This window comes from Ranitomeya variabilis, chromosome 1 (genome assembly GCF_051348905.1).
Source record: "Ranitomeya variabilis isolate aRanVar5 chromosome 1, aRanVar5.hap1, whole genome shotgun sequence".
Taxonomy (NCBI): Eukaryota; Metazoa; Chordata; class Amphibia; order Anura; family Dendrobatidae; genus Ranitomeya; species Ranitomeya variabilis.
In genome coordinates this window covers 1086468615-1086481072 of record NC_135232.1, presented here as the reverse complement: position 1 = coordinate 1086481072, position 12458 = coordinate 1086468615, and the positions used below count along the sequence as shown (strand labels likewise).

The 12458-nt window shown below is 44.1% G+C and overlaps 1 protein-coding gene across 1 annotated transcript in view; it reads right to left on the bottom strand.

Moving 5' to 3' along the window:
• Nucleotides 1–12458, bottom strand: part of ADGRA3 (adhesion G protein-coupled receptor A3) — a 71447-nt gene that overhangs the window by 21599 nt on the left and 37390 nt on the right. The window contains exons 6-9 of the mRNA XM_077279972.1: nt 12251–12411; nt 8367–8580; nt 5517–5681; nt 734–935 (exon numbers count right to left, since the gene is read on the bottom strand). Coding sequence (XP_077136087.1) covers nt 734–935; nt 5517–5681; nt 8367–8580; nt 12251–12411 — 742 coding nt within the window. The remainder of the gene's footprint in view (nt 1–733; nt 936–5516; nt 5682–8366; nt 8581–12250; nt 12412–12458) is intronic.

Below are 12458 nucleotides of genomic sequence, written 5' to 3'. Positions count from 1 at the left end.
GACATTCATGTTTGGAGATGAGAGGAGGGAAGCAGTGTTTAACTCCAAATCCCTGCTGCTGGGGACAGAGCATTTATTTATTTATTTTTTTTACACAGGTTAATGATGAATAAAAAACAGAAAACAAGGACATCCCTTTCTCCCAGCCCTGCAATTCCACTTCTGTTTTCATGGTCTCTGATTCTGTGAGACATGAGGCAATGTTGGAGATGCCCTTCATCTCCCCCCAGAATGTGCAGATTCATTGATTACATGGTGCACGGAGTTGTCAATTCCAATTATTATTGGAATGATAATTGTCAGAGTTAGGCTATGTTCACACACAGCTTATTGCTGCCAAATCCTGCAGCCCTGGCAGGAAAAATGCCCATTTTTCAGCATTTTTGCTCCACTTTTTGTTGCCTCTTTTGGGTGCATATTACATATGTGCTCTGACTTCAGTACATGTTTATTAAAAGTAGTTTTATTCACCAGAAACTGCATTTTTTTCCATCGTTATTTCCACTTTTGCATTGCTTTGTATATGTACAAAAAAAAAAAAAAAAAAGAAAAAACCCTGCAATTCTCAAATTTAGTCAGGGAGAAAAGAAAAAACAAGCGGTACTTTAAAAAGCAGCTTTACATTGCATAAACCCCCCACAGCAATAAGGCAGCATGTGAGAGTAGCCTTACAGGTCCTCGGTACTGAACATGACCCATCTACGAGGCAGCTCTCCGGTCATGTGATATCTACCTGGTTAAACATGTACAGCACTCGTGTCACATCATTAGCGTACTGGCATCTGGAGTAGTCATCCTCTGCCCAGAAGCCCCCGCGGTCACACCGCCGCCAGGCTCTGATGTCATCTTGCTGATTGCCAGGATAGATGCCACCTCCGGCGGAGTAGCGGGTGCACAGGAGATACGCCGTGATCCCTGCCAATGTCCTCGGCCACCTAGCCGGTTATACAAAGACATATCACTGTTACACTGCTGCGGGCGGTAAAAGGCAAAACAAGGCGTGAAAACAACAAACACAATTATCCATAAACTACGTATCAACTTTCTGTGCAACACAGACTAAAACTACAATCCCTATCATGTAACGCGTCGCCATTCAGTCCGGTGAATGGCCGCTGGGTCTGTCCCAGTTCACACACATTATATAACGTTACACCATTGTGTAAATACTGTACGCTCGGTTTCGGTCACATGGACCCTTTAAATGCTGCAGCCAATCACAGTCAGCAGCGGTGACCATTTATTGCCCAAGACCGGTGCGTGGGATTGGAGCAGCATTAGATGAGAAGTGGAAGGGAATGGTGAGACAAGTGTATTTTTTTTTTATTATTATTATTTTTTGGCTAGGGGGAGTGCAACAATTACCGTAATAAACAAATTTTGGAGGTTTTTTTTTTATTTTTTTATTTTTTTTAACAAACGGACATTCACGTTCGGACAAAAACAATACAATTTGCTTTTTCTTGATTTTTAACTGAGGAATGAAGGATATTTTAAACTTTCATATACATTTTTTTTTATATACATTTTTAGTCCTTTTAGGGAACTTGCGACCACATATTTGCTCTGACTACAACCGGCAACATTGCAGTATACAGGTGAATTAACATTCTCTGATGAGGCCCAGCCTTCAGCGGGCGCCTGGCTGCCATGATCACCCATCAGCTCCTTGTGATCTCCCTGGGAATCCCGCTCTTCAGAGACTGACAGCTGCATCTAGATCAGCTAACCAGCAGCGATCGGAGCTCGCTCTGGTAGCTGCCGTTATATGCAGCTGCTGGATGGGTAGCATGGCATGTGACCGAATTTTATGGTCGACAAAGGGATAATTCACTGTGTAGCATCAGCCTAGATGTAACCTTTCCCTGCAGCACTACCTGTCCAGTACTACTATTAGCATATGAAAGGTCTCTTCATGCCATGGTTTTCTTGTGCTTATAGGAATTGCACATTGTAGATCCTGGCTGAAGGCAACAAAACCACAGAGGTACACATATGGAAATGAGGAGAAAAGGAACATGTGGGAAACTACCTACAAGATCTGTTAAATATGAGATTTCCCCTTTTACTCTGATGAAAACTTTCACACCCTGGGCATTCACTCGAAGTTTCATCGAGTCGTCTCCTGGAATGGCTTCTAGTGAACGGCTATGCCTATTCAGATCATTTGTGGAATCTCCAGATATAAAAGAATTTGCGACCACTGGCATGTTTTACAGAAGCAGCGTAGTTACACATTTCCATAAGTGCTGAGCATGGCTGTGGAGTCGAAGCCCATTTTGGTGGAGTCGGTGTCATGGAAATTGAGGAGTCTGAGGTTTGGCTTACCAACTCCACAGCCCTGGTGCTGAGCCCTAGGCCACAACTGTGGCAAGTACCACTTGACTAAGCAAAGAGAAACAACTATTCATCATTACTTTAGCAAATGAAGGTCAATCAATCCAGAAAGTTGCTGGAACCTTGAAGGTATACTCAAGGAGATCAGTCACAAAAACCAATCAATCATTGTGATGCAATTGGCTCTCAGGAGGATCACCCCAAGAAAGGGATACAGAGATTCACTTGTGTTGCAAAAGATACATTCATCAAAAATACCAGCCTCAAAAACCCCAAACTGACAGCACGACAGACAAGTAGCAGACATTTTAACATCAACTGTCCAGACAAAGCTGCAAAAAGCAGGTCTTTATGCTTGAATGGTTGCAAATAAGCCGCTACTGAGGATCACAAAGAGGAGACTTGTATGGAAGAAGTAACACAAAGACTGAATTAGTGGAAATGTGTACTGTGGCTGGAGAAGTCAAAATTTTACATTTTGGTACCATCCACCATGTCTTTGTGAAATGCAGAACAGGTTGTTTCTACATGTGTGGTGCCCACCATGAAGCATGGATGGTGACGTGTGCTGGTGACTTGCCGGTGACACTGTTGGCGATTCCAACTTCAAGGCACACTTACCCAGCATTGCTACAACCGCTTTCTGCAACAACATGCCATCCCATCAGCCCTGCAATTCGTGGGACCATCATTTGTGATGCCTATGACAATGGCCCAAAACATGTCTCCAGGCTATGTAAGGGCTAAGTGCCCAAGAAAGAGAGAGTAGGATTGCTGCGTCAGATGACATGACCTCCACAACCAACTCATCTCACCCCAATGCAGATGGCTTGGGAAAATGTGGTCTCAAAGTGAAGACCGTGGAGCCAGCAACGCTCAGCACCTCTGGGAACTCCATGATTGTTGGAAGCCCTTCCAGCCGAAGATCTGATAAAGCTGTTTGAGGGACTTTCAAAAAGGTACAAAAAGAGGGGCACTCTGAGCAGTGAAAGATTCAACACATTCTGGTTTGTTCACGTGATTTTCTTTATTCCTTGTTTCCATAGGTGTTCCTTGGTGATTTTGCGGTCTTCAGTCTGCATCTACACTGTGCAAACTGAAACCTCATATTACCATACTACTCCTATTCCTTATGTTCAGCTGGGAATTGGTCAGAGGCCCATATTACTAGGTTCATTCTCCCCGAACTTCCCCATGATTTATGCTCTTTTTAGCGGATGGAGAATAAGTTGTAATTTAGGCCTCTCCCCATGAGTGCTGCATATGAGGCCGTGCGAGAAACTTCAGCTCAAGATGCGATGACGACTTTACAACAGTACTCACATACAGCAAGAAGCATAACCCGCATCCAAGATTGTGCCATTTCATATATACAGTATCTCACAAAAGTGAGTACACCCCTCACATTTTTATAAATTTTTTAGATGTTTTCATTGGACATCCCTTTGATACAATGTAACGTAGTCAGCGTACTGCTCGTGTAACAGTTTAAATATGGTGTGCCCTCTAAATAACAACATAGTCATAAAGGTCTAAACCGCTGGCAACAAAAGTGAGTACACCCCCTAATAGCAAATGGCCAAATTGTGCCCAATAAGTCACTTCCCCTCCCTGGTGTCATGTGACTCATTAGTGTTTCAAGGTCTCCGGTGTGAATGAGGAGCAGGTGCGGTAAATTTGGGGTTATCGCTCTCACTCTCTCATACTGGTCACTGGAAGTTCAACATGGCTCCTCATGACAAAGATCTCTCTGAAGATCAAAAAAAGAAAGAGGTATTGCTCTACATAGGGATGGCCGAGGCTATAAGATTACCAACACCTTGATACTGAGCTGCAGAAAGGTCGGCAAAACCATACAACCAAGACCGGTTCTACTCAGAACTGGACTCGCTATGGTCGCCCAAGGAAGTTGAGTGCACATGCTCAGCGTCACATCAAGAGGTCGTCATTTCTGCATTGCTGCAGAGGTTACAGGGGTGGAGGGGTCCGCCTGTCAGTACTCAGACCATACGCCGCACACTGCATCAAATTAGTCTGCATGTCTGTCTTCTCAGAAGGAAGCCTCTCCTAAAGATCATGCACAAGAAAGCCCGCAAACAGTTTGCTGCAGACAAAGGACATGGATTACTGAAACCATGTCCTGTGATCCGATGAGACCAAGATAAACTTATTTGATTCAGATAGTGCCCAGCGTGTGTGTTGCCAACCAGGTGAGGAGTACAAAGACAAGTGTGGCATTCCTACAGTCAAGCATGGTGGTGGGAGTGTCATGGTTTTGGGCTGCATAAGTGCTGCTGGCTGTGGAGAGACACAGTTCTTTGAGTGAACAATGAATGCCAACATGATGAAAACCCTAAACACACCCCTCCAAGACGACCACTGCCTTGCTAAAGAAACTGAGGGTAAAGGTGCTGGATCTGCCAATCGTGTTTTCATTCCTAAACCCTATTTGGCATCCTCAAAACAGAAGGTGGAGGAGCACAATGTCTCCAGCATCCACCAGCTCCATAATGTCATCATGTAGGCGTTTAAGAGAACTACAGTCGCAACCTGTGAAGCTCTAGTGACCTTCGTGCCCAAGAGAGTTAAGGCAGTGCTTGGAAGTAATGGTGGCCACACAAGATATTGACACTTTGGGGAGTACTCACTTCTGTTGCCAGCAGTTTAGACATTAATGGCTGTGTGTGGAGTTAGAGGGCGCCAAATTTACACTGCTATACAAGCTGTACACCGACTACTTTACATTGTACGGAAGTGTCAGATCTTCAGTGTTGTCCCATGAAAAGATGTAATTTTTAAGATAAAATGTGAGAGGTGTACTCACTTTTGTGATATACTTTATATATCACTGTGAAACATATCCTACCCACGTGATGCTAGTCAATGTCTGCAGCATGCACTCAATGGCTTTCCAACCATCCAGTAAAAACCCACGAGTTCACAGTTTCTGACTAGTAGACAGGACAAAATAAGTCTGCCCCTCTGATGAATACCCAGAGGGTCCGTAGCACCAGAAATGGTCAGTCTGGTGCAGATGCTCTTTGGGAACACGTTACAGCAGCCATTACGCTGATGAACCCCCTGTGTTATGGGTAAATATGTATCTGAAATACTCAGTGCCTGATTACAGATGAATAATGTTAAAACAGACCAAAAAACCCCAAAAAATGTTCACCCACCTGAAATCCCCTTTGTTGTTGATCACTCTGTCCATGGGGCAATACTGTGCTGAACTCTCCAGCACCACGATATCCACAGTCCTGCTGTTATTACCTCGCCTGCTCTGCACCCGGCAGCCCCAGTTCCCGGTTGATCCAGCTTGTATGTTGGAAATGGTCAGTGCACTAAAAAGAGGATCAAAGTGTCACACCCACATACAAAGGCAATACTATTATAATAAACTCATACCTTCCACTTCCATAAATTACCTACTGAAACTGCAGCATTTACGACACAAGATAAAAGACTTTAAAGAGGACCTATCACCAGACCAAAAATGGCCAGGTTGTGCACTTATTTTATTCCTGCTGTTAACCCAAAGTGTTCTGTATTTTTTATCTACGTTTCAGAGATATGGGCCTTTTTATTTAGTACTGATTTTCATTATCTGTACCATGGGGGCGTGGCTTGCAGGATCCTCGGGGGCATGGCTCGCAGGATCCTCGGGGGCGTGTCTTTAGGCTGCTCTGCATTATATTTCCCTGTAAGTCACGTCTCCTTAGTGAAGAGCATAATTATAACAAGTAAATAAAAAGGCTCATATTTCTGGAACAGTAAGGCTGAGTTCACACGTAGCAGAATTTCCGCGGAAATTTCCGCGGCAATTCTGCGCCTCCTGCCGCGGGTATATCGCATGCAGAATTTGCATGCATATACCCGCAGAAAACTAGCGTTTTGCAAGCATAATTAGCTTGCAGAGTGCTAGCGTTTTCCAAGCGATCTGTAGCATCGCTTGGAAAACTGTTTGACAGGTTGGTCACACTTGTCAAACATAGTGTTTGACAAGTGTGACCAACTTTTTACTATAGATGCAGCTTATGCAGCATCTATAGTAAAAGATAGAATGTTAAAAATAATAAAAAAATAAAAAAAAAGGTTATACTCACCTCAGCGGCTTCCGTTCCTAATGCTGTGTGTTCAGGACCTTCCATTGACGTAGCGGTCACGTGACGTAGCGGTCATGTGACCGCGACGTCATCGCAGGTCCTTCACACACACCTCGGAAGCCTCTGAGAAGGTCGGGCCGCCAGAAGGTGAGTATATCGCTATTTTTTATTTTAATTCTTTTTTTTTTACCACTTATATGGTGCCCAGTCTGTGGAGGAGAGTCTCCTCTCCTCCACCCTGGGTACCAACCGCACTTGATCTGCTTACTTCCCGCATGGTGTGCACAGCCCCGTGCGGGAAGTAAGCAGATCAATGCATTCCTATGTGTGCAGAATCGCCGCAATTCCGCAATTTTGATGAACATGCTGCGTTTTTTTCTGGATTGCGATTCCGCTCAGGAAAAAGATGCAGCATGTGCACAAAAAATGCGGATTGCAATCTGTAACATAGGATGCTTAATGTTAGCGTTTTTTTCGCGGTTTTATAGCGTTTTTATAGCGAAAAAAACGCAAAAAATCTGCCACGTGTGCACACAGCCTAAAGCAAATTTACAAAAAATAAAAGACAGCCATGCCTAAAAAAAACAAAAACAAAAAAAGCAAGTAAAAGGTAATAGTACATGTAAATAATACAGAGCACTTGGTTAATGCTATTTTGTTAAAAAAAACCCCATAAAAGTCATCCCACCACACCAAGGTGTACCCATCGGGACGGTTCTAACCGGTCTCTACTATTAAACTCTTACTATGTGTCAAATGATGTCAATGTGAATAAGGGCAGAGCAGGACAAGGCCCGGCTGAGACACCCATCCATGGGAAGCTATACAGATGAAATAATTAGCCAAAAAAGGGAGCCCTGCCTCCTGTATGTACAGGGCACAAGCGATAACGGCAAAACCAAAAAACTGAGCCGGACTATAAGGCCATGTGCACACGCTGCGGATTCCATTGCGGAATTTTCCGCAGCGGATTTGATTAAATCTGCAGTGCAAAAAGTACTGTGGATTTATCGCGTTTTTTTGTGTGGTTTCCACTGCGGTTTTAGACACCTGCGTTTTTTTTAAATAAAGCAGGTGCCAAACCGCTGCGGATTCCGCACAAAGAATTGACATGCTGCGGAAAATAAACCGCAGCGTTTCCGCACGTTTTTTTCCGCAGCATGTGCAGAGCGGTTTTTGTTTTCCATAGGTTAACATTGTACTGTACACCGCATGGAAAACTGCTGCGGATCCGCAGCAAAAACCGTAACGTGTGCACATACCCTAAGATGTTATGTGTGCAAAGTGCAAGAGCAAGTTCACACTGCTGCCATTTCACAGACAAAACCCAGGAAAAAAACCAAAAATGAGCACACACCCTACAGAAATTAATATAGGGTACTTAGTTAATGCTATTTTCATCAATTACATATATTATTTATTTTATTTTTCTATGGATTTTGTCTGTGACATTGCCGCAGTGTGAACGTGCTCTTACACTTATGACCTTAGTGTACCAGCTTATAGTCCAGCTCAGATTTTTTTTGTTTAGACGAAAAAATAAAAGAGGAAAAACTAGATGATAGGGGATCTCTTTTAAACTTGACAACCCCCCTTTTAATTTGTACCCATGGCACTAAATATTTCTGGTCATGCATGTGCTGAAAATCGTTAAACATGTATATAGGACATTAAATATCACCCCAAACAGGTCAGGACATTGGAGTGCAATGCATAAGATTCTCCAGGGTTTGGTAAATCGGGGCATATTTATGACCCAATATGCACAGTGAATATGAGGGCGCCCTTAGGCTACCGCTTGCTGTACAATGCCAAATTTCCTATAGGGATTTTATGATCTGTCCAATAAACAAGGTGTAGATTATCTGCCAAGCCACATAGGATACTGCTGTGCTGACGATATACCGGAGAACACGCGGGTACCTGGCAATCAGTGAACAGTTGTGGATCATGTTCTTCTGAACAAAAATCCCCTGCGACTCGTCCGTTTCCACAATCCTCCCATCCTGATACCACAACACCTGCATGTCCTGGTCTATGTAGGACGCCATGCACTGGAAAGGGAGGCTGTCCCCTTCAAACACAACCTGACGATGGGACGGGGTCATGTAAAATGATGGCAGCTCCAGAGGCGAATCTGAAAATAAAAGTGGAGAAAAGAAAATACAATTCAGAAGCAGAAAATCTAAATCTTATAAAGTTACCAAATATACAACATTATTAACTCAATTTCAAAAAACAACTTACAAAAAGTATCAATAGGCAGATTTTCACCCCTGCACACCTTATCAGGACATAGAAGTTTGGTCAATTCCCCTGCATTAGTAAATAATTACTGTATATGACCTATAAAATAATTCAGGAATATTTTCTCTGCACTGCATTGTTCCTCTATTCTGCTTTCCAGAAATGTATGAATGAGGTCTGTGAGAACTGTGTGTATGCTGCGTTACTGATTATTAGCACAGCTTCTATACTGGCTTTATTTCTCCTCTTTATCTACAGTCTGCTTCATTTGCCCTCCCTGAGACTTCAGTTGCTTTCCCCACTCTCCAGTGGAAATCTGTGTACAACCTTTCCCTTAAAGATAGGAGGGCATAGGGGCACAGGGCCCTATAACTCAGACAAGGATCACAATGCTGCTGACTGGTCGTTGGCTCTCGACCAGAGTGTGACAGCATCTACAGCGGCTAGCAAAAGTATTCACCCCCTTGGTATTTTTCATGTTTTGCTACCTCACAACATGGAATTTCACTGTTTTTTTTAGGGCTTGCATCCGAGAACATTTGTGCACAGCTATTCACCCTCTAAAGTCAGTACTTTGTAGAGCCTCCTTTTGAGGCAATTACCATTGAAGTCACTTTGGAGACGTCTCTATGAGCTTTCCACATCTTGCCACTGGGATTTTTGCTCATTCCTCAAGGCAAAACTGCTCCAGCTCCTTCAAGTTAGATTCTTTTCTCCTGTTAAACTGTAATCTTCAAATCTGATCACAGATTCTCAACTGGATTAAGGTCTGGGCTTTGACTAGGTCACTCCAAAACATTTACAAGTTTCTCCTTAAACCACTCGAGTGTCACTTTAGCAGTATGATTTGGGTCATTGTCTTGATGGAAGCTGAACCTCTGTCCCAGTCTCAAAACACTGACAAACAGGTTTTGCTCAAGAAAATCCCTGTATTACGCACCAACCATCTTTCTTTTGACTTGGACCATTTTCTCTGTTTCTGCTGCCGAAAATCATCCCCACAGCATGATGCTGCCACCACCATGTTTCACTGTGGGGATGGCGTTCTTGAGGTGACACACTTTGTTGGTTTGGTCTCTGTGCTGTCTATCTGAAGAATGCCATTCTTGCCAGGGCTGAGAGTTTTGGGGGGGTGGCTATCTCTGGCAGGTTTGTTGTGGTACCATATACGTTCCATTTTTTTTTTTTTTTAACCCAACCCTGACTTGTACTTCTCAACAACTTAGTCCCTGACTTGTTTGGAGATCTCCTTGGTCTTCATATTGTTGTTGGGTTACTGGTGCCTCTTGCTTAATGGTGTTGCAGCCTCAGTGGCCTTTTAGAATAAGTAAAGTGTAGATACCGACAGACATGTGACACTTAGATTGCACGCAGGTGGACGTCCTGTCACTAAGCATGGGACTTATGAAGGGAATTGCTTGCAGCAGAAATTGGGTGAATACATAGGTTTATATTTTTCTTACTTCACCACCACAGACTATTTGGTGCTGATGCATCATACACAAATCAGACCACAAAAATATTTAAACACAGATTGTAACGTCACAAAATACGGCCGTCTGACTATTCCCTAACACCGAGAGAAGAGAGGGGAGAGCAGTCACAAGCAGGAGCTTTGCTGGATTTGTATGATGTTTGTAGAGCACTCTGCTAGATAAAAGGACTTGCAGACACTCTGATGATAGAACACTTGTAATGAAGACTATATAGAAGGTTGCATTTAGCCAGGAAATATTTATGATCAATGAACTTTCACCTCCTAACCAGAACAGCAGTGTATATATCCCCCTGCGGGGACTGTTCATCATCAGGAGGCCATGTTTCCCTACAGTATGTGGCCCCCTGGAGCCGCTCTAGACGTCTCGTCTTCCGCCTGTGCTGATACACATCTCCAGCAAGTCATGCCTCGTCTTATTTACCCATCAAGTCCTGTCAATAGCAGACACATTAATCCACCCAGAGGAGGTGAAGTCATGCCTCAGCTTCGTGACAGGCGTGCACATGGGAGACACGGCGTGCACAGCTGAGCTGCCGAGGATCAGAAGAAAAAGAAGAGTGCTCGGCGGGAGAATCACGCACAGGATAATGTACTCTCAGTACAAGTAAGGACCTGGACGTGTGATCTCACCGGTACGGATCGGCTGCCAGGAAACATCAGGGCCGACGCGGTGGTGGATGAGAGAAGAGGTGAATGTGAGCAGCTGTGAAGGTGAACGCCACCAGTAATGGACCCGCACACGTCCTTCAGGGCATCCTCACAGCGAGCCGGCACCGCTCCCGACAGCTCTGCTCAGGAAATCTTATTTGTAAAATTCTAGAACTCCTAGAAAATAATAATAAACTGACAACTGGGCGTTACCAGCTCGGGGCGAGTCCCTACATTGTCCAATCAGAGTTGACGGTATCAGACTTTAAGCTTATAATAAGAGGGGACGTTACCGCCCAATTGTCATTTTATTCAGAGGAATTATAGAGGAGCAGCACGGTGCAGTTATCGGAAAAGATCCGGCCAGAACGGTCATTTCATGGAGAATAAATGTATTTACTAAAACGGACTGATCCGGAGCGGCGATGGGATCTCATTAACATGCTGAATAGGAACAAGTGATGCATGTACCTATCTGCACCTAAGAAATGTCTCCCCAGATCCAAAAAAAGAGGGCAGTCCTGTGCAAGCCATAACAATTACGTCTGAGAAAGGGGCGTCTTGTGACAGGTAATAAAAATGCCTTAAAGGGAACCTGTCACATTGCACGTGCAGTCAGATCTATGGAGAGCATGATGTAGAGGAGACGAGGAGCAGAATATTACATGGGTTTCTAGGTAGCAGATTCAGTATAACTTGTGTTTTAGATGTTGAAATCCCTGGTATTTGTATAATATATGAGTCCAGTGGGCGGTCCTACTCGGTGATTGATAGCGCTGCATACAGGGAACACTGCCAATCATTTACAAGGACCACCCACTGGACTCATGCATACAAACATCAGGGATTTCAATGATTAAAATAGAAGCTTTAATGAAATTTTTCCCACAAACATCCAGCCATACATTAATCTGATCTGCTCTCCAACATCCAAACGAGATACCATTTTTGGCATGACATGTTCCCTTTACAGAGACTTTCCAGTTCCCCCTTTACTAAAGCAGGATATGCACATTAGATTGGTATCATATGAATGAATTTGGGCTTCCCCAAACACAGGAACGCTTGGGCCTGCCGAAATCAGCGGCTCCAGCTGACGTTCTCACTGCCCGTGGCATGAAAAAAATCAGCTTCCCATGCACCGACTTCCTGCTGAGCTGTGATAGGCTCAGCAGGAAGCCAATCGGAAGAGAGTATTAGCCTGAGCCAATGACGAGACAGGAGGCGTGTCTCAGACTACCGCAGACTCCAGTAGGTGCTGTAGCTAAACTGTAGTCACATATCACAGCTCTGTACAATGGAGCGGAGCCAACAGGCGAGACCTGAAGAGAACAGGTACGGAGCCCCTATACCTACAGACTATGCATGTTTGTGAGAATACACAGATTTGTGCTATAATGGCTATTCCACCTACCGCAGGTCAGCTGTTCGGCTCTCACTGCTGGGATCGGCTGCCCTTGCAGAGACTTGGGGTAGGAACATTTGGTCTCCCGGACCGTTATATTCTTGGCTTTTATCCATCGCAGCATCCACAGTAGATTACAGTCACACAGAAGATAGTCTGTCTGAAATTCACTGTAAGGGAACAGAGAGCCATGTCGCTGAACGATTTTTATGGACAC